This window comes from Triturus cristatus, chromosome 11, assembly GCF_964204655.1.
Source record: "Triturus cristatus chromosome 11, aTriCri1.1, whole genome shotgun sequence".
Taxonomy (NCBI): domain Eukaryota; kingdom Metazoa; phylum Chordata; class Amphibia; order Caudata; family Salamandridae; genus Triturus; species Triturus cristatus.
This window is the reverse complement of record NC_140594.1, coordinates 854,383,923-854,407,405: the sequence shown is the minus strand read 5'-3', so window position 1 is coordinate 854,407,405 and position 23,483 is coordinate 854,383,923. Positions and strand designations below refer to the sequence as shown.

General features: G+C 44.6%; 1 protein-coding gene across 2 annotated transcripts in view; it reads left to right on the top strand.

Annotated features, from left to right (window-relative positions):
- LOC146785536 (unconventional myosin-VIIb-like) overlaps positions 1-23,483 on the top strand; it is a 961,158-nt gene that overhangs the window by 448,109 nt on the left and 489,566 nt on the right. For both annotated transcript variants that reach the window (XM_085634664.1, XM_085634663.1), the window contains exons 16-19: positions 14,052-14,189; positions 17,365-17,520; positions 19,161-19,253; positions 22,330-22,424. In XM_085634664.1, coding sequence (XP_085490790.1) covers positions 14,052-14,189; positions 17,365-17,520; positions 19,161-19,253; positions 22,330-22,424 — 482 coding nt within the window. The remainder of the gene's footprint in view (positions 1-14,051; positions 14,190-17,364; positions 17,521-19,160; positions 19,254-22,329; positions 22,425-23,483) is intronic.

Genomic DNA, 23,483 nt, shown 5'->3' with positions numbered 1-23,483 from the left:
GGTCTTCCCGATGCTGTATCTGACCAGCTCTCCATCGCGGTTGGACTGAACTTTTGGATTTGTGTGGTCACGATGCCCTGATAGCCTGGTTGGGGCTATCGACTTGAAGGAATTGTATTTTTTTTTTTTTTTTTTTTTTTTTGAAACCGTTTATTGCAGTTTGTAAAAGTTACAGGTATGGGCCTACAACCACCCGGCCGGCCGCTAGAATGACAAAAGCATATTGCATACATACAGTAAAAGTCTCTCGGCAGTGCAGAGCAGTGAAACAGGAGTAATCAATGGTGCAGGCCACACAGCTCCAAGCCCACAGTACGGTTCCCTTTTCTTGAAACAAAACAACACCAAAAAACCACACCCGCAAGGCAACCCGCGATCCAAAGTGACAGCACGTGCTCCAGAAGTGGGGGATCCGAACCAGCAGCAGAACTCTGAGGAGGGGAATGGGAGTAGATCAGGGACTGGGGGACCGCGCGTCCGAGGGAGGGGGGCCGTCTAGGGAGACGGAGCAGGCGAGGCAGCCGGTAGCAATGGTGGCTCACAAATACCCCCGCGGTAGGCGTTCCAGGGGCCCCAGAGTTTCACCCACGCCCCAGGCTTACCCCGCGCCACATACACCACCTTTTCACGAAACATACACCAATCCATATGCTCTTTCCAAGCCGACACCGCAGGGGGCCTCTGGGATCCCCACAATTGAGCAATGTCCCGCTTAGCTATCATGTATCCCAGAGTCACCCACCGCGTCTGCGGGACCGAATAGTCATTCGGTTCCCATACATTCAGCAAGCATCTCCTCGCTTCAGGCAGCAGCGCAACACGCGTAACCACACGCAGGACCTCATGCACACCACGCCAGAATCGCTCCACCCTCGGGCACTCCCACAGTATATGCATGAAAGTCGCCAACGCACCACAGCCACGCTTACACAGTCCGTCACCAGCAAAACCCATACGCAGAAGCCGTGGCCCCGTCACGTAAACCCGGTGAAGGATCTTGAGCTGGACGAAACGAAGGCGAGCCGGGATGGCCACCTCTTTCGGAGAGGCCACCGCGGAAATCCAATCCTCGTCGTCCAGCTCCAACCCGTCGGCAACCCAGGCCTCGCGGAGACTAGTCAGCAGGCACGATCTATCGTTGATCAGTTTTTTGTATATGAGGGAGATCGTGCTGTCCGGTACATGGCCATCCAGCACTCTGTCCTCCAGGGGGGAAGACTCCGGAATGGATGCGACGTCCGGGAAGACGGAGCCCAGCGCATGGCGGACTTGTAGGTACCGAAAGTACTCACTGCCCTGCAGCTGAAACTCCGCCTGCAGCATCTCAAAAGTCTTGAATCCCCCCCTCGTCCAGAGATCTCCCACCGTGCTGATTCCGATCGTGTCCCACTTCTCGAAGCCCTTCGACGTCCACAGGGAGCCCAACCTCTCAGACGCATACAGCGGTGACGCCCGGGTCAAACGGTCCTTCCACCCCATAGCTGCATTAGCCGCGTGCCAGACACGCACCATGACACGCGTCGGTCCCGTCAAACGGGAGTCGGGCGTGCCAGAATAGAGCGCGCGATTGTAATCGCCACCGGGTAGGAGCATCTTATCCATCTCAAATGCCGGGTTCAAGGCGGGCCCATAAAGGCCATGATTAATTGCAGCTAGTTGGGAGGCCCAGTAATACCGTTTAATGTCCGGGAGGGCGACCCCCCCATCGTACCACGGGAGCGTCAATTTAGCCAGAGCAATGCGCGGCCTCCCGTCCCAGAACAAGCGCCGCTGGAGGCCCTCCACCTCACGGAAATAGCGTGCCGGGACCAAGTCCATAGTATTCTGGAGGGCGTAGAGGAAGCGCGGCAGAGACATCATTTTAAACAAGGCCGCTCGGCCGAGCGGCGAGAGCGGCAGACGCCGCCAGCGCACCACGTCCTCCTTCAAGCGCTGGAGGGGGGGCAGCAAGTTCCGCTCATAGCGGGCCTCCGGGTCAAGTGTGATATAAATACCCAGGTACCGAAAACCTTGGGAGGCAATCTGGATCGGACAGTCCCGTGGTAGGGCCGGAGCCTCCCCGGAAAGCACATAGACACAGGATTTCGCCCAGTTGATGACCAGGCCTGAGTTGCGACCGAATGAGCGCAAAACATCAACCAGGACGATCAGTGATTTACGCGGGGAGGCGAGATACAGAAGGATATCGTCAGCATAGAGGGACACACGGTCCTCATGCTCGGGAGTCCAGCGGAGACCACGGATAGAAGGGTGCCACCGCAGCCACTCCGCCAGGGGCTCCAGGGCCAGGGCAAACAGGAGAGGCGACAGGGGGCAACCCTGTCGCGTACCCCTCCCCAGCGCGAATGGGGCCGAGACTCGCCCATTCACTACCACCTGCGCCAATGGGCCCGAATATAGCAATTTGACCCAGCTAATGAAACCCGGGCCAAACCCGAATTTCGCCAGCATCGCCCAGATGTATGGCCATTCAAGCGTATCAAACGCCATGGTGGCGTCCAAGGACGCCAAGATGGCCGGCTCCCGCACAAATGGGACACGCGCGAGCACCCCGTGCAAGCGCCGCAGATTGAGCGCCGTGTTGCGGTGCGGTATAAAGCCAGATTGGTCTTGGTGGACCAAATCGCCCACCACGCCAACCAACCGGTTGGCCAACACCTTGGCGAGGATTTTGGGCTCCGCGTTCAAAAGCGAAATCGGCCTATAGGATGTGACCCGTTCACGGGGCTTCCCCTCCTTGTGGATCACCACAATTGTGGCCAGACGCTGGTCCGGCGGGAGGGAACCCTGCGAGTGGGCCGCCAGGAACATCGCGCGCAGGTGGGGCGCCAACACATCCGGGCGTAGCTTGTAGAGCTCGATGGGAATACCATTGGGGCCCATGGCCTTGCCGGATGCAACCGAGCGAATAGCCAAGGCAATTTCGTCCGAGGTGGGAGGGGCGTCCAGCGAATCCCTGTCCTCCACCGTTAGGGAGGGCAGTGCGATGTCCCGAAGCAGGGCATGGGAATCTTCCTCCGAGCAGGGGGAAACCGGGGAGTAGACTTCGCGGAAATAATCCGCGAAGCAGGAGACAATGGCTTCCGGCTCAGTGACACACGCACCATCAACACTCTCAATCAAAGGCACCACGCGGCTCGCTCTCTCCCTCTTATCCAACCACGCAATCAATTTGCCAGCCTTATCACCCACATCATACAATCGCCCCTGCTGCTCTCTACTGAGGCCCCTGGCCGCCTCCGTGACGAGGGCCCGATAGGCCGCCTGCTTTAGGTGTAGAACATGCAACTTGGCGTCTGTTACCCCGCTCCCCAGGTCACCCTCCAGTTCTGCAATCTCGGCCTCTACCCGGGTCACCTCTTCCCGCTCGCGCCGCCGGGCATGGGAGATAAAGGAGAGGGCCTCCCCTCTAAGGACTACCTTGAAAGCCTCCCACAGGGAGATGGCCGAAGAGACCGACCCCACATTCTCGTCGAAATAGCGCTGTAAGGATTTGATCAAATCGGCACGAATGGTGGGGTCGCGCAAATACCATGCATTGATTGGGGCCACCCTGCCATCCCCCCTCGGGAAGACATCGAAATGCAACAACAGTGGGGAGTGGTCTGAGATACCCCGCGCCAAATGGCGCACCTCCCCCACCCTCCCTGCATGGGCCGCCGGGACAAGGATGTAATCAAGCCGCGAGAGGCTACCATGGGCACCCGAGTGGAAGGTGTACTGTCGCAATGCGGGATGCTTTAATCGCCAGCAATCCACCAGGCCCAGCGTGTCCAGAAGGCCGGGCAGCCACGCCTGTGCCCGGGGGAGGTCCCTAGGGGGATGGCGATCCATAGACCCAGAGGCTACCGCATTAAAGTCCCCTCCAACCACCAGCAGGCCACTCGGAAGGTCTAGGAATTGTATTTTTGAGTTATTCTTGCAAAATGTATATCTTTACTTGTGTATGTTGGATGTTTATCATTTTAGTTTTCATTTTAGTTTTGTTTTAATCCCATTAATATCGGATATTTTTCTAAAGTAGTGTGGTGTCCTATTGTAGGGTTTTCCCTGTGTGTGTATGTGTGTGGGGAGAGGAGTTGGCCTAAGGGCTAGGGGGGTGGACCTTGAATCTGGGGAACTGGGTTCGAGTCTCGGCAATGACGCTGAACATCCTGTGATTCTGGGCAAATCACTTAATCTCCCCGTGCCTAACAAAGAAATAAAAAATGAGTCCTTATGTAATGCAACGGGTGCTATATAAAGCGCTCTGATACCTGATTCGGGTCACGTTCGCGTTATAAAAAACTCTGTAAAATAAAAAATAAAAAAAATGTACAAATGCTTTACGCATTGCCTCTGAGATCGGCCTGACTGCTCGTGCCAAGCAACCAAGGGGGTGAGCAGGAGTTATTTTAGCTGTGTAAACCCCTTAGCCTGACTAGAGTGAGGGCCCGTACTTGAACAGGGTGCAAACCACTGCCAACTAAGGACCCTATTTCTAAACATATTAAAAGAAAATAGAATTATGGTATTGTCAGATTAAGACATATTTCCAAGTTTCATAGACAGTAAGATTGACTAGTAGTGCAAATCACGGAAAGGGAAAAATATTCACAGAATATGATAATCTACTAGATGGATTAAGATATAGGTTAAAAGGGGATAGGACAATTAGCGTGACAGTAATATGTAAAACTTCCAGTTCACTCAGGCAATGGCATTTGTCTATGATAAGATAAACAATGTGTTGTTTTGTAGGCAAGAAATTCTTTGTGCAGTTTGCCATATTTCACTTTTTAAGCGATTGTTCTGCACTGGACCAGTGGGTGAGGTGTATTTTATTAGTGTAAAATCATGGAAGGGGCAACAGGGTACCAAATTCCGGTATAATTTTAAGAGTTACATTTTATTTTTTTGCAAGTTCTTATTTTTGTTAAAATATTCTGGTAGATTCCTCTCTCCACGCGAAATAGATACATTCCATTTTATATTCCTTTCTGTGTGTAGATCGTTCCCAACATTTGTTGTAAAAGTCATTTGATGCTGTGGGGGAAAATGTTTGACCCACTAGTGTTCCAATTTTGAAATAGCTAATTCCAAGGGTCCGAATACTTGTTACAACAAGTTCACGCTGGACTGCTAGCAAATGTGTCTCTTTTTTTCCTAAATAGTACCTATCAGCAACACTATATATGGCACATAAGGAAACGCAATTGTCTAACTGTCTGAGCATGTCTATGGTGGTTATTTCCAACTGAGCAGGTAAAGAAATAGCACATATGAGTAACGTCTTGCCCGAGACTGCGACATTTATGTGCTAATTTGGAGAGAGAGCGTCACTGACTTTTCTTAGGCACCTCTCTCATTGGTTCCTATTTTGATAAAAGCCAGGAAAATGTAAATAGAGTTTAACTCCACTGCCAAGTCTGTCTACTTAGAACAGAGGGAGGGATTCAGGGTCTATTTTTAAGGTCCTTAGAGAATACCTTTCAGTGAAGAGGGTGGAACTCTGGCAATGACCTCAACATTGTGCTACAGCTCAGCAAACAGAGGTCAGTGCAAGGGTTTTTACCCAGCAAGAGTCTTGAGGCAGGCAGCCAAGCCCAAGCTCAGTGACTCATTGCAGACTTACCCAGAGAACAATGCTCCTATTGGGTGATGTGTGCGGCTTTCCACTGCTTGTGAAGAGCTGCCACCTCTAGACACTTGGTGGTTGAAGGCTTTAAAGATGTATCCAAATTTGGTGATATCTCTTGAAAGTCCATCCCCACACACGTACATTTTTAGCTTTAGAAACAGTTCAAGCATTATTCCGCTGGTTCAGAAGTCGGCCAGAGAAAAACAGGCAGCTCCAGTTTATTGTAAAATCAAAGGAACAACACAAACATCTGGATATTGGCGCAAGGCAGCAAACACGTTTTAAAAGAAGCAGTAGTTTAAGGTTTTAACATATCAATCATTGATTGAGGGTATTGTGAACAGAAATATCTTGTATTTCTGAAAGATGCATATTTTCATATTTAATGCAGAAAAGGCCCTGCAGGTTCCCCCGGTTCGAGAAAGGAGCAGAACCCCAACAGTTTTGTGTTTTACCATTCATAATGGAATCACCACAGACCATGTTCAACCAAATTCAGGGAATGGATGGCTGCCCAATTGAAATTAAAAAAAAACTGCTAGCCTCTCCCTGTATCGATTATTCATTAATCACAGTGAGCCTGTAACAGCAGTCTGGAAGAACGTGGCCAAGCGTCTACAACAATGAATTCATTGCTTTGCGCCATTGACCCTGGAATGGAGTCAGCGGTGTGTCACGATTGGGATAGGGAGCTCTTGTGCAGAAGCTCGCAAACAGAGACCTCTGAATCATGAAGGGGTTCACTTCACATAAAACGTACCAGGTGAAGAGTACTAACATTTCTACCTATTTCCAGGCACACTTTAGCATTTCACTACATAGGCAATACAGCTAACCTGTGGAAGCTGGGGGGGGCTCCTCTTGCATACTGTCAGTCACTCATTTGGGGTGCACTTGGACTCTGGAGACAAGGTTCAACACTTGGAGGAGTACTTATTAGACCTTCTAAACAAGTGGATATACAAGCTCAGCAGACATGGTTCAGAAAAACTGTATGGATGCTGCAGAAACATGTCATGCAGTCCCTGTTCAACTGGTGGTGCACACTGGTGAATAATAATGAATGTGAACATTTAGCCTCTGTTGGCTAGATTAGTGGGTGTTTTGCAATGTCCTTTTGATAGACTAGTGCATGAAATGCTATGCGCCTTTCTTCCATTGGTAAACTAGAGCGAGGGCACCACACTTTCTATGGCTTCGGCAGAGCTTGTAAAAAATATTTCTTGCAGTTACTTAGAATATCAACAATACCCATTGCCAAAAACCAATGTTCTTGGAATCTCAGATGTTTGTAGGTCATATTCACAGTATCACATTGCACAGAGAGGCGCTGCATGCTGCTGTATTGTCCTTACCAGTTACTGAATTACAGCACTTCTCTTCATTTTAAAAAGATAACCATTGAAATAGAAAATTTATACATTTCTAACAGGAAGATGAAACTATTTGATTACATTAGTTACTTAGTGCCCAATTTACATGTTAGCAGTATGTCTACTCTGTCGCAACATCGACGGAGTACATATACCGCCAACATGAAGGTCTGCATGCCCGATTTACATGTGGGCAGACCTTCGGTTTGGCTATGGCGCCAAACCTCACCAACGGCCTGACAGAGTAAGGGCTATCAGAGACATGTCAGGATGGACGTACATGCAGCCATTTGTTGCTGTCACAACCAGACAATCCCTGGCGGTGCAAAAAAACAAATACTGCTCCCTCCATGGCGAGGGGGGTATAAAAAAAAGTATTTTCAAAAATAAAATCCTGTTTTGGTATTTTTTATTTTTTAAATAAAAAAGAATACTCTTTGGTGCAGGGTTGCCGACGCAGCCCTGTGCAAAACAGTGGATTGCATTGTCGGGGACCGCAGTGATGACGGTTCCTGCCAATGCTTTATTATTGACCGCCAGCTATGCAGTCATTTATGAATTCGGCTGCCGGGACCTCCTCCAGGGCAGTGGAGTAATTGACTGCTGAGATATAAATGAGGGCCTTAGTTTTCTGGCCATGAAGGGTGTCTATTTTTAATCTCTCTGTGGTTTTAAGTAGGCACGTGGCATGTTTAATTTTACAGTCTTGTTTTCTTATAACTGATCTTCTGAAATGTCTATATTAAAACAAAATTAAAAAAAAAACCCTCTCCTATCCTCCCTGCTTCCTTTATTTTGTAAGAGACAGCCGCAGGATACTCTAAAAATGTGTGACAGAGCGCTCTAGAAATATCCTAAAATTGTTTTTACTTTCATACTTTGATGCCCACCAAATGAGCATTCCTAATATTCACAAAAACCCAAGTGAATATTTGAATTGCTTGGATGATCAGTCTAGTATTCATTTGCCACATATTGGGGCTACTTGTTTTGTATATTTGTTCCTGGCAAATATAAATCCACCCTATCTGCTTGCCCCAGACATGCCGGGACACATTGAGGGACTCTTTTTCTTTCCCTCAGTACTTGTGATTATGGCAGTTATGTAACATTCCAAAATCTGTTCCCTACACTCTCCTTCTAAGTCAGGTTACACTGTACAATCAATTCCATGTGGTCCGTATTTAGAGTGAGTCTGACATCAATGCACTCTTAATAGGACAGATGAAACATCTGCAAATTGTTGGCAGCTGTACTGTATCTAGCAAACTCTAAAAAGGATCCTACGTTCTTTGAAACATTCCTCACTCACGGTCTGTGGATAGCGCGGTGGAACTAATTGCTTATTCCCATGCCCTATGGTATGTTCGGTTTGTTACTATTAGTGAGTGAATATTTTGATCAGGGCCCTTTATGTGGCGGGGAATCTATGGTTAGGCAGTTTCATTACTTTCCTCCTAACAAACTTTATGAGAAGCCTCCAACCTGCTGCTTTGCTGCCTTGTTATTACTACACACCTTCAAAACCTACTAGGCAATTGCCGCGGTGACCATCCTACAGAATGTGCTACGATCACCAGGGCATACTTGTGTTGTGTGTGAGTAATGTTTAATGCTCATTTGTTTGGAAGCGGAATAGTATTTGACAATGTTTTGTGGTCATTTGTAATTTCTATAGATACAACAAACTCTTGTTTTGACAGTTTGCTTTCACTCAACAAACATGTTTGCCCTGTGGGTGCTTCAACATGGCACCTCCTTGGCACACCTGCAGTGGCCTGAAGCAGTCACCCAGTGTCTCCCTTTACACCACAGAGATCCACCCCAGTCAGGTGGGAAACTCTACATATGGGTGCAGTTCTACCCCAGGGTGGTGGAGGCCATGATTTCGACCTCCCCTGACAGACCAGCATACTCTCTGCCAAGGACTTAATGCCCCCCCCCCCCCAAGTTATTTCACATTATGATTAAATCGTTTTGATGATCCTAAGAAAGAGACCTTATCATCCACAGGGATAAATGGATCCTGTTCTTCACTCAAAGCCCCTAAAACCAGGTGTCCTGAAGGTAGGCACTGACATTTGGCAAAACTCACTCGTCAGTGGTGACAAACTGATCACCATTATGGAGAGGTCTCTGACAGGGAAGAGTTGATGTACTTCCTGTCTCCCCCAGTGCTGTCTTGAATGATGGAGGCCTCTTTGAAGCATTTTGAGAATACTGCATCTTCAACTTCTGTTTCTTTTTTACAACGAGGCACATTTTCTTGTCATTAATGGTAAAAAAAATTATTATGCTGCAGCTACTCAGCTGTTACAGTATAATACCAATGTAATCTTGGGAGAGAATAACACTAGAATGGGAAAATGCTTTTTTTGTTTTCTTCTTGATGTCTCCCTGGTAACTACCACAAAAGATAAGCAGGCTTCTTCTGTTGCTTAGCTGCATCTTGGTACTTGTGGATAGAGCAGTAAAGGACATGAACAGCAGGGTGGAGTGGAGGTGTGCTTCAAATCTTGGCTCCATCCACCACTTTACCTACCTGTCCTTTGCGGACCAGAAATTATGTCTTAATCTGACTTTTAAAGATGATAAATTATTTATGTTTTCACTGATGAGCCACTTTCCAAAAGTAGATTTACAGTTTTTAAGCAGTCCTGTGTCAGGCCCCTTTCCTGTTCTGCTCATTACAACATTAGGCATTAAAGCTGCCTGTTAGACAAACTTTGACAAGCTGAATTCCCAATTGAAACACGCTATTAACAAACCCCACCTTTGTACCATGAGGGTGTAAACCTGCCTTCCCCCATATTTATACAGTGCTTGGTTTTGTCTCCTGGAAGTATGGCATGCCCAGCCAAGTGTGGGGGAGCATCGGAAACACATGAAATTCCTTCTCTGCTTTTGCTACACTTGGGCCACAATTGAGAGGCTTTCATGAAAAAGGCATGGTGCTGGGAGCTTACCTTAGTGGCAGTGGTGTTGTTTCCTTTTTTGAGGGAACAGATGGGGTCCCAATACAGCCAGGGATCTGACACAGAAGGTATGGGCACACACCTGAATTTAATAGTGACAGCCTTACTTTCAGAAGATTTAAAGGTTCATCACATATAGAAGCTATATCAGTATAGTGACGTTTTGCACATTTGAAACAAAGTGTATGTCTCAGGCTATGTCTGACAGCATACTTGTTCAGCATTTAAAGGTAGCTGTTTATGGCTTATGAAAGTAGTGAATGAGTATTAGGAGTCCAATTCCCTCTTTATTTCCATGTTCATGTATATGCTTATGAAAGGAACAAGTAATAGCAGAGAAGTCTAATGGTAGCCTTTGGGGTTATTGGTTAATTTCTGTCCATCTTCTCATTATCTACTAGCCTAGCCTTTAGAATATGTTTGTGGGCACAAACAACAAACTGATTAATGGAATGCTTGAATTAATCTCAGCCATTAGCAATCGCTCAGGGCTGCATCCCTATACATCGCTTTTCACCCACCATGCCACCTAAGTTTGGTCCCATCTATATTCAAATCAGTATTGATCCTGATCCTCATGGGAACAGTCCAGCCCGAACTTCCAGGCCTGGTCCTCCCTATACCAGAACTCAAGCAACCCAGGACAGGTTTTGCCCTTGTTATGGGCTCTTCAGACAGTATAGCTTGGTTCCAGTGGCATAGTGAGCCTGGGACCCACGTCTGGGTATACCTGGCACACTTAAAGCATCAAATGCAAAAAACACAAGGTGATGGATGGAATCCTAGAATTAATCTCTGCCACTGGCAATCGCTTGGGCCGCATCCTAATCCATTGTTTATTGCCCACCATGCCACCTCAGTTTGGACCCAGAAAATATGCAAATCTGTCTTGTCCCTGTTCCTCGTGAAGAAATTAATTCAAGTATTCCATCCATCACCTTGTTTTTTCATTTTGTAAGCAGGCAGAGTTCATCCTTCTGTTTGGGATCATGGAGGTAAAACGAACAACGAAGCGTGACATCTGTCTCCTACACCTTCTTCAAATTAAGCTGTAGGAAGGGGTAGTAGGAGCATTAAATGGAATTCCCGAAGGTTTCATGGCCTTAATCCTCCTTAAATTTTGTCATCAAAAGACAATGAGAAGTTAATTCAGGAGGCTGTTGCTGATACCCTAGCTACCTAGATAGAAGTATAAGAGGCGATGTCACGGTGTTCTTGAAGGCATGATGATGATGGGTCCTCCTCTGCTGCTTCAGACCCTGGTAAAAGTATTCCCATTTCAGGCAAGTACATAGGGAGAAGGAGACGGGCGGCTAGCCTCGTACTAGATTGTGTCAGCGGCATGTTGGGTTTTCCAGATGTGGCACATTTGAATGATTCACAAGAGCTTTTTTACAATGCAACAGACCTTCAAATTAGTCTCTCCCCTTGCATGTCAAAAAGAAGAACATAATGTTCAAAGAATAAAGAGACTTGGAGCACCTTAACATCCCAAGGATGTAGATTTTGAACAATGCTGACGAGGTTCTTATGCATTCAGTCAAAATGTATTCAATTCTGGCTACCTTGTTTGGGTGTACATTGGTCAGTCTGGAAGATGCCACACTTTCTGATCCTGTGGATAACAATATAGAGTCTGTTGAAGAAATCATATACTGGAAACAACTTGTCATTGCTAGCAGGCACTTATGCTGCATATGTAGCGCAGTCTCTTGTACTTTGAGTGCTTAACCACTGTCATGAGGAGGGAGGAGACTATTGTGGAAATATGTTCCCCATTTCCAGCAAACAGAACCAGAGGTCTTGACTATGAAGGTGAAGGAGAGGACAGGTGTTCTGTTGATGGCCATGTTAGCTTTTTTTGATTGTCTGTGAAGCAGATGTCAAGTATCTGCAGCTGCTGATTATGGTTATCTTTAACACTCTTCTTATCAGGTATAATGATTGAGTTGGACCAAGACTCCTTGAGTTTGGAACAACAGGACTTCTAAAGGGCCCATAAATCCACATTGTGCTCATAAAGGTCCATAGGTACCCGGTCAGGAGCCAGGGCCATGCCGTTTGGACTAGAAATAATAGAAACTTTACATACCTGGACATCAAAGACAGTAGGATTAAAACAAATAAAGAAATAGGTACTAAAGAAATTGCTGTTTGGCCAGAGATACAAAATTGATATTTTGAAAGCAAGATACCCAAACATCGGTGTATTTGCCTTTGTGCCAGAGTTGGAGTTATTCCAAAGCGAAGGGCAATTAATAATCTTCCGGAAGGTGGCATTGTCTTTAGTGACATATGTCTTGTGCGGATTATCCCAAGCTTCTACCCTTAAGGTGAAGCGGTTACTTCAAGAAAATTGTGAGTTTTTTTCTTTAAAGCCCTTACAAGGTTTCAATGTGCCTTCGTACTGGCTTTATCGAACTTCTTGACTATATTAATCGGATTCTTCCTACAAGTCACGGTTCTTTAATGTGGCAATTAAATCAGATCATTCAAAGCTTCTCCTACAAGTCACGTTTCTTTAACAGAACATTTAAATGAAGTCATTCAAAGCTTCATCTTGTAGGGTCGCGCTTGCACTAAAAAGAAGCAACAAGATCCTGAGAACATAAATTAACCCTAGAAAACATATGCAAGAACAAAATAGTGCATGTGATCGTTTGAATCCCTAACAGACTACGAAATTGTGATTTTATTTTAATATTGCCACAATTGTGTTGATCAAAGATGTCGTAAAAGTTAACCACAAAAATGTTCTTAGCAGTTCTAAAATTAACCAATACTCCTGGTCGTTTGGTGAGTTGGTTAGCAATGTTTTAACCATGCAAATTAAAGGTTACAGCCAGTAAAATAGTAAGAACACCTTTAGCCTAACCTAAGCGTGAAGGAGTAGCTGAAGTAGAATAAATAGAGTAACCATCTATAAATGGAGTAGATGTAGCCCACGTTTCTTGTAACATAATATTACTAAATTGTTTAAACAAAGTAAGTCGTTCAGGATTATCTACCTTTCTTTGCAGGCTGGCAGGAAAGAGAGATCTGTCATTAAGGCAAATGAAAGGGCAAGTGCTCTAAAGGTATCTGTCTAAGTCAGCAGCAGCTCCTCTAAGGCCCCACAGGAAATATAATATGATATTTGCACCATATTTTTATCATTTTATTTCTCCGTACTGGGTCTCTAGGTGCAGGGTGGGCTGCCACAGAGCAGGGGGAGGAGTGGTGGGCATTTTCTAAGTGTGCATGAGGGTTTGGCTGGCCGTCTTTGGCCAGCCAAACATTTATGCGCACGTAGCATGTTCTCCATCCGGCTGTATTGCACAGACTGGGTGGAGAACATGCACAGCCTCTCACTCTCTGTCTGAGAGGTGAACCACAGCGCTCAGACCAATCACGATGCTGCTGTTTTGCTGATGACAGCAGCGTCCTGATTGGCTAGAGGAGTCTGGGAGCCTGGGTGCTTCCTGTTGTTCCTGCGTTGGACAGATGGAGGAGAGGCGGCGACCTGGAGGCAAGTGGGATTTTTTTTTTCAGCCCTCCCCGCCCCATTCGCTGCTGCGCTAAGTAAGGAAAAGGGAAATCTGTATCTCTACTACATTGCATTGGCTTAAATCATACAATTCTAATGTTGCTGCACCTACACATGATTTCCAAAAGAAGGACCAGTCAGGTTAACATACACACTGATTAACTAAGTTAATTATTCTGGTCCACATAACGCTAGGAAACCCGATTTGGGAAGCAATGCGCTTTATAAAGAGAAATGGTGTGAAAAAATGCCTCGTGTGGTTTAGAGTGGGCAAATACTAAGATTCCCCTCCTTCCCCCCAGTGTCTCTGTTTGGTATGGTGTCTGTTGGGAACAAGCTAGTTTATTGTTGGCAAATGCATTTTGTTTCTATACGCCTGGAGAGAAAAACAAATATAGAATCACTGGTAGGTGAACTGCATGAATCCATGCTGCAACAGTTGCATTTTTCTACAATGTAAGTGGGTCTTGCATTCGAGAGCTTGCTTGGATGCTTGAGCCGCATTGGTGTTGCTAAGTCTTTGCTGATATGATACCTCTCATTCTAATCCTCTACAGATCTCAGACACAGAAAGACATCTTTCAACGCTTGGAAGTCAGTTTAAGCAATCGCTGGAGAAGCTTATGAAAATCCTGGAGAGCTGCCAGCCCTACTTTGTGCGTTGCATCAAGCCGAATGATTTCAAGAAACCATTGGTAAGATGTCAGGGTCGCACTATTACTGGCGAAGTGAGATAAGTGGATGTATAAAATGTGTTGCTACAGTAATATGAATAATGAAAATATCTATGAAACCCTCAAACTAAGGGTAGGGATGGTCATGAGAGGATTTGTATTAATCTGTGACACTGCTTAGGAGCAGATGAGTAATATTAATGTAATAGAAAGCTAAGAGCAGATCTTCAACATTTTGTTGACTAGTTGTCAGTATTACGGGACTGATTTAGCGTTTGGTGAGTATTTACATCCACTTAACAGAGGGTCCTCCACCCGCCATATTTAGTGTTGTCTGACAGCCCTGCGGACAACTCTAAACATTCTCAGGAATCTCTGTCACGTTGGTTCCTGTCCACGTACTAAAGCTTTGACAGTCACTAGCATCAAAATGAAGGCACAATTCAACAAACTTTGAACATGTCTTTGTTTTTCTCATGAACAAAATCACAAATCTGGATTTCGTTTTTGAAAAAAACAAAACTAATGACCCCTTCATCATTGGAGTTTTCTCCCATGGTGTGAGGGTCACTTAAACATTTTTACTGTCCCATAACACCACGTTTTTCATTAAGAATTCGGGAGAGTAAAACCCAGCTATTTGGCCTCCCACTCTAAATCAGGAGGGCAGTCGAATGGCCAAACGTCTGAAGCCTTTACTCCGGTGGGCCGTCAAAAAGAATATGTCAGTGACTGAGATAAAGTAGTCTGTCAGTGACATACTGAAGATCAGCCCACCTGCAAATCAGGGCAGGCTGACGTTCCCTCTCCGCTAAACTCTAAATCAGTGCTTAAATCTGTAACACTAATTGGTTACATGTCAAAAGTATATCTGTAGCTCTTATAAAATTAGGGAATGCAATTATAATATGTTTATCAACATGGAGATAATAATGAGAATAGATTTATAACAGTACTCTAGTAATATATTAGAATTTGATTTGTAGCGCACCTATGACTGATGAAATATAAATCCCATTATATCCTACGGGATTTATTTTTCGGTGGACTGGATATCCCTCACTGTTGTGATGGAGTAACCTGTCCGCCAATTTCAAAATCAGGCCCTGAGTCTGTAACATGGGTACAACAATAGGAGTAGATCTATAACATGTCTCTGCTAACATCAGGCGCAAACCTCTACACTTCTGTGGTACAATGTTAGTGGGTGATCTGAATCATAAACATTAGTGGTAAGAAAAAGATTTGAGATACTTTACTGGCATTAGTTCAGAAGTATGACTCCGCTGAGATTGTAAGGTGTAGACCTGTAACACTTCTGTACTTGGAACAATTTTAGAAGTAAGTCACCTCAACAGGTCATGTGTAAGGAGTATATGTGCAAATGTAACACTCCTCTGGTAAGATGTAACCCTATACTGGTAAAGGTCCTGGGCTAGATCTATAACAATTACTTAGCGTGAGGTCAGGACTACATCTGTAATACTAGTACGAGGCCAGGGGCTTCAATGAATTAATTAATATCCCCCTCAGTATGTTGTATTATGTTTATGGTGTAAATATGTATAGTAAAATTTCAAATCACAGATTTCAAAATAGACAGCTTTATTCTGAACTGATTCTGAAATCAGCTAGAGGACTAAAATGTGGTTACAAAATAAAAAATCATCAACTAAGATACAAAAAAATCTGTTCCTCAGCTGTGGGGTTTGAAATTCACAGAAAGAGGTTCTCGATCCTCTGCAATCTGATTGGCCAAGAGTAACATATTGATTACGAGTTCTGTACACCAACTTTGGCAATTCTTGATCCTTCTTCCGGTACATAACACGGGGCCACAGTGGAGAGTGTAAATTCACCCAAATCCCAGGTAGGGTCTGAGCACACCAGAGCAGGGAAAATGGTCAGTCATATTCCAAGGATAGTTGCTACGAATCTTGGCGCTATCACCGTGCCCTGAGGGCACTTCACCTTTAAAGAGACAGTTTTCGAATCCAATGTTACCAGGAATTTCTCAATAGCTCTGGAATTTCCTCCAGCGGTTAGCTGCAAAATTATCAGTCAAGATGTTAAAATGTCGAGATGGTGGTCCCCCTTTTAAATGCAGTGTCTTGATTTTCGGGCTGAGTCTAAGCAAAGAAACATTGGCAAAGCCAAAAAATGTATGTTTAATATGCTATCACTTCATCATAAGCACATTGAAATAAGAAAAGGAACGAAAGACTGGCTGTATTGAAGGCCACTCTCCTTTTGGTGCAGTCCTGTTGTTGCTTCCATTTTAAATAAAGGTCAGATAGTAGAGGAGCCTTCATTATAGTCTTTTTTCTAGTTTCTATGACATAGAATGAAAAGATAAACTATGCCAAGGGCTTCCTTGCCACCAGACTATTTTTTGACATAGAAACAAAAAGAGGATAGACAATGCAGTCTTCAATGTAGCCAAACGTTAACGTCTATGAAACAAACAAAAAAGTAATTGCTGCCAGCAATTATGAGAAGCCACTGGAAAGGGGTGGCTGCCAAGAGGAACAAAGATTGCACACGAAAAAGAGGGAGGGACAGGATGGTGAGAAAGGAGGGTGGCCGATGAGGCAATGAGGGGTGTGGAGAAGTGTGGCTCAATGGTTAGAGCGGCAGACCTCGATGCAGAGCACTGGTCCGGGACCAGGGTTCGATTCCCGTCGCGGCAGGGTCTCGGACAATAAATTCCGCGGACCGGATATTCTCGCCTAGTGCCTATTCTAATCAAGGGTCCCATGCTGCAACTCTGGGCAATAGCTTGCTTAATCTCCACAACGGCCCCACAGTGCTGGGATGCCTGGCTTCACCCTGGGGATGCCCAGGAGTGGACATTTCACAGGGAAAAAGCCAGGAAGGGTTCCCTAGCGGTATGAGTACAGCGCCAGGAAACCCCGAACCGGGGTAGCTGTGCGCTATATAAGTACAAGCACATTTACATTTACATTTACACTGTAAAGGGGGATGAGCTGATGCAGTGCAGTGCATCACTGTACCACTCCCCCAAAGTGCCCTACTTCCCTGTTGTGTGACATGGTTGACCAGCTTATGCCTTGTGGAAGTGGTCTGCTCAATGCCAGTGTGACGCTGGAGGGGTGTCACACAACACGCTTAGGTCGAGGATTCCTGTTCTCATGCTCTGATACTATTGTAAATGATTAAGTATTTTCTTCTCCAGCTCTTCGATCGAGCGTTGTGCATTCGACAGTTGCGGTATTCCGGGATGATGGAGACGATCCGCATTAGGAAATCTGGCTACCCTATCCGACACACGTTTTTGGAGTTCTTTCAGCGCTACCAAGTACTTCTGACACGAGCATCTACGCAAGACAAGGTATATGGTATTATAAAAAGACTAATCTTTTTACTGGCCTAGTCACAGGAGAAATTACCCAGGAAGCAATCTTAATTACTATCAACCTCAAGGCAACAGCCACACAACACTTCTCATCTCCGCACACTAAGGTCCTCATTCATTTCTTTATGCAATTCCACTCTGTGCGATCCAAAGTGACATGGGGTTTTCGCACATGGTTTTCCCCAGTGCCGCAACACCAGATCTGATTTTACTGACTTATAAAATAGGTTGTAATATCACTTAAAGCTTTGGCTGCAAAAACAGTCAGGTTTCCTTACCCCCCCCCCCCCCCCCCACACACACACACACACCAGCCCCTCCCGACCTCTGTGTCTGGAACGACGGGAGCTTTCAACGCTCTCCTCTTCCAGGGCACTTCTTCCACTACCCTCCTTATCCCCCTTCCCACACCCCACGCCAGACAGTAGCCCCTACTCCTGCTGTTTTATGGCCAGTAAAACCCCATTCTATGGGGTTTAAAAGGTAATTGCACGGTATTGATGGGTATAGTACATAAGATATGGAAGCAGAGTTTGCACCCTACCAATTCTGTACAACTCGTAAATAGAGCCCTAATCTCAGGACCTCTCAGAGCTCAAACACTTCAACTTTGTTTCTTTGAGACCTTCACCCCCAAACTCCAACAGGCTACAATTTCTTTTAGGCTGGATATTAAACTTTTTTTATATTCTGCAACTAAAATTATCCAAAATTCAGAGTTCAATTTAGTCCAGTTTTGCAATCTGAGATTATCCCGGGATATTTTAGAGTTTGCGTGTTTTCAATGTCTGCAATCTCAATCTAGAGGTTGCTTACAGCTGAGAAACTTCAATTATCTTGTCATTCGCTGACCTCACTGTGCGCAGACATGACACTCTCTGGAATCTTTATCTCAGTCTCTCATGGAGATCGTGTTGTTCCATTACCAGAGCATTCAATCCCAAGGCCTGTCAGAGCTCAAGCACTTCTAACCTCGGTGGTTGGGCCTGTCAGTTCCCATATACTTTCAACCTCTGGACCACCTTTCCCAGGATCTCTAGGAGCTGAGGCTTCCTATTTCTATGCACGCTGAATCCCAAAGCCCCTTTGATCTCAAACACTTTAATTTTCTGTATTCCCGGTTCCTGAGCATCTCCATGTCCCGGGCACTCAAGTTCCCCATACAGTGAATCTCCCCGAGCACATGTATTACCAGCAACTGCACTCTGCACTCCCAGCTCATAGGCCTCTCAGCACTCACGAATATTTTTCACTCCCAGCTCATTGCCCTCTGAGGGCTCAGGCACTTTAAAATAGAATGAACAGGGATTTCATCAGAAGAACGAGGCCTGTAGTAGTGGAAGTGTTTGAGCATTTGAATTGTCCTGGATTCATTCGGCACATACATAATCATGGAAGATTTTTCAGTTTTGCTAACCTGCCTGCTCAGTATGCTCATTTTGTTCCACTGAATATTATGCATATCGAATTTCTTCCCTAATGCCAAGACCACATGTGGGGGAACAAATTCAGAATCATCATCATCATTATGAAGTTCAGCGGTTATTCGTGGTGCAACAGGTTGCCGGAGCCATTTTGCTTTTAATTTGCTGTAATGATGTCTCCTGGCTCTGTAGGGCGACCCACGTCAGTGCTGCATCAGCATTGCTGAGAAAGTGCTTGGAAAGAATGAAGACTGGAAAATAGGAAGAACTAAGATTTTCTTAAAGGTATGTCAGAAAAAAGGGAGATTGTTGGTTGGGTGCCAAACGGAAAAGGATGGAATGGGCAGCTGAAAACTGCCATGTTTCGGGGGGAATTTCCTACTGAATACTATGATCTGGTATTTCGAGCAATGCAATGAGAAGTAACATTTAGATATTGTGTGCAATTGAGTGTGCAAGTAAACTATGTATTCAGGAATCGTGTGATGGTCGGAGTCAGTGAACAGAAGTGTTACTTGGCAAACAGAGCAAAATAAAAAATGTCGGGAGGGTGGATCACTAGGAAATTAAATTAAGCTTTCCTCACGTCTTAATTTACTCAGTCTGCTGGCAGCGATTGTTTAACTGATCATTCCTTTGTATCCTCTACTCTCTCCTTACTGGGGCAATTGAGTTCTGCCCAGTCCTCCACTGAACTCCTTTACCTTAGCCTGCAGGGTGACCTGGTTAGTACAATCCTTTTTCCTTCTGCGCTGTGATTCAATCTCTTTTACTCTATGAGTATTCATGGCCTCTATTTATTTTCACCCTCATTCTTTCTTGCCACTTCTACACTTAAGAGTCGGAGATCTTTTTTACCTTCTTCCCCTAAATGTCACTCCTTCACCATTCCATCGCATCCTGCCCTGGCATCGTATGAATGTTGGATGACAACTCACTTCCCTCATATTTAGTCCAAAGTAACTGCAATGTGTTTCCTTTAAGCTCTTTTTCATGTTGGCTTTCCTTCTAATATTCCTTTTCTCCCTTTTCCGTACTTCTCACTTCCTGCAATGATTTTTGCCCCTGTCATCTTTGTGCACCCACATTAGCAAAACTGTAAATATTTGTAGATTTAGGCTATTTAATTCAAATGTAAAATATTTTTCCTTCTTACCTTTCAAGCTGTTGCACCCCTTTTAAATGTGTTTACCCTGATTACTGTTGCTCTATTTTGTTTAGTCTTTCTTCCTGTCCTTTCGAAGTATCCCGTCTCGATGACTGCTTCTCGTCTCTTTGGTCTTCCTGACAGTGCTTTCTGTCCTCACCACTCCTTGTTCAGCTTTGCGATTTGCCTCATTTTTCAGCTGATCACCCCCACCGTATTCCGAAGGCCACCTCCCTTATTGCTGTCCACTGGCAATGTATCCATTTTCCACATCAGTGGTCTTTTTTCAACCATTTTTTTCTCTCTCATCATCCGCTTCCCTGTTACCCCTACAAAGTCTGGACTGCTCACCCCTCTCTGCATCACTTATAGTCTCACTCATTCCGTAAAGAGCACTCACTCGGCTCTTCTCCCTAATTCCCTTCCTCGTCATCCTACCATCTGACCAGTCACTGAATTGAATCTTTTGAACCGTTATACCAGAAAAACAGACGAAGTAGATTATGAAGCAAAGGCCATAACAAGCATTGGCAAAGCCAGCAGGCCCTGGCAGTGAAACTTATAGGCTTTGAGAATCCTCTTTTGCCTTCGATAGCCACAGTGTGTGTGTATACAAGGGGGCATCTTGGAATAGTTTTTTTAGCAGATTACAAATGCTGGTCGGAGGTGGCCTTTGTAGATATGCACACTCCAGGTGGTTATCTTTGAATGCATTTTGGTTTATTTGATTTAATCCCATTCAAAGAAAAGTTGGTTACTGTGTATACACGCTCGTCTGTGATAGCCATCTTTGAATGGGAATCTAAAAAATAAACAAATCAGTTGCAGGTGCCTGCCTCACATGTGTGCGCCGTCATCTTATGCGCATGTTAATGCGATCTAGAAAGATGGGTTTCTCCCACAACAGTTATATAATAAGACAGCCCTAATTGGTGTAACTCTTCCTCGTGTCCAGTATCCCTACACCTTTGAAGCTTACATCCCCTGGAAGCATTATAAAATAGTTGAAGTTCTCCCGGGTTCTCCAAATAGTGAATGATTTGACAGGAATGACTAGTGCCCTCTGGCAAAATACTGTTCAGTTAGCACTATTAGGAAGGTTGAGCCAAAAAAGGTTTCATTTTATTGAGTTTGGGACATTGGATGTCCTGAACTTGTGAGGGGGTAGAGTTAAAATGTAATATTTGTGTGAGTAAACCTTGGGATTTTAGGAGTTTTATCAACAAATTAATTTTTGAAGTCTGAGTTGTCGGTAACAGGCATTTTTGAGGTGACAGAGTCTCAGTGAGTGACGAATTTGTGACATCAGAAGTTTCTGGGAGAGATGAGTTAGAAGTCTGTAGACTTTAAGGGAGAGATAAGTTAGAGTGTGTAAGATTTTCTATGAGCGTTACGTTTTGGTTATTTAGTGAGCAGTGGTTTTTAGAAGTCTCAGTTTGAAAGATGTCATATATGCGCAGAGTTATAAGTGGAATAATAAAGAAGTGGGGTGTGTGCTAAGAAGTGTATCTAAAAAAAATCCACGAGAACGGTGGTCTATGTAACTAAGGGCACAGCCTAATACTTGTACATCTGCTTGACAAATTAATAAATAGCCAAAATAAGCAGGCAACAAGACATTTAGTTTACAGTTCCCATAACCGATTATATTAGGTACATTTAATAGTATGCACCGGTAACTTAGTTATTTGATTGCAATTAAATAGCATCTAGGGACCTGGGGCACCAGTGGTAACCAGTGGCAACTGAAAGTATCCACCATATTGCTTCGTCCCATATCACAAAGGAGGCTTCCAGTGAGGTTACCTTGAAACTATGTCAGGTGACAGGCGGGCAGGTACAGGATCCTTTTCTTCAGTTGACAAACAACAGAAGTAGACAGCTTGAAAAGCCCTGGTTCAAAGTCTGTTTTTTATTTTGTGAGGACTCCATCATGGCAGGCCCTGGCCCACTTAGAGTTCTCTCTGATGCTCTTATTGAGAAGATGATGTAGAAAGAGGATGTTTGGAATTGTGAGATTTGAGTGTGGTAGAAATATGTCAAGTATGGGTAAAGTCAAGTGCTAGGTATTTTAAAAGAGATATGATTTGTATGTTGAGAGCTGAGTTAGACCTCTTTGTTTTTCAGGACTGTGTGCAATTTTTGGAAGGAAGAGCTGAAATGTGTGACCAGGGAATTGATTTTATATGACAGTCTCTTCATCTCTTCTTTAAGGATATGCATGATACAAAACTGGAGGTAACGCGTGAGGAAGTTATTACCTCAAAGGCCATCCTCCTGCAGAAGGTGATACGTGGTTACAAGGACAGGTGAGTTATTTATGAGGAATTTGATTTTAGCAATTTTAGTTAATAATAAAAGTAAATAGAGAAAGCAACACCCTAGAGCTTAATTCCTAAAAACGATGGAAGTGCATAACTAGAGGGATGAAGTTGGTAATGAAACTCATTTTAGGTATAGATGTGTGCAAAGGGTTACTAAAAATCTCTTCATTGTTCACGGGTTTTTCGAAATCCACAAAGTGCTTGATTATTAAGGATGTGTGCAACTAAATGCAGGTTTACTACTTATCTCAGCTTTTCACTGCCAGACTATAGAACACTGCGGAAGTAGTCAAAGCTGCTTTTGCCACAGAATTTCATTCAATTCATTAGGCCCAGGTTCATTGTATCTTTCATAGATTCAAATGCTAGAATTATTCCAATAGTCATGCTGGGAATCCCCAGTACTTTTAAAATCGCAATAGCCACGGGCAAAACAACATTGTTTATATAGGAGCACATCAATTTCAGTTGAAATGGCTCAAACTTCAGCCACTGAGGTGTAACTTCTAAGCTGTCCACTACCTCTAGATGCCACCATAGTAGATTTCTACTCTGTATCCTTTGTGAAACAGTCCCTGCAAAGAGCTCTGCGCTTTACTATCCCAAGCCTTACTTTTACTGCTTGTAACTTCTACTTGGTCTTCTCTGCAATTCAACCAGACTTAGCTTCTATTCCAACCATCAGTTGTTTCTAGAGTTGAATTCACCAGCATCCTCTGGCTCGGGAGGACTTCACCCGCTACCACTATGGTAGAGAAAGCGACGTGATCTCTGTTCAATTCCTGCCCAGACTGTGGATATAAGAAAATTATATTGACGATTCACACACTCAGAGCATTTATTGTCATTATCCATCCTTCAGACCTTCTTGCTGTGTAATCTGCAAGACATTTCATTCAAAAGCTCTAAAGAACAGGCAAAGGAGGCTGACCTTATATCTTCATGAGAAGAAGAAAATGTCCCCTTCTAAAGGCGATGCCCCCTCTTCTGTGTATAATTTCATTCAAAGTGCTCTTTCAAGGACTTCCACAAAGTGAGAACAAA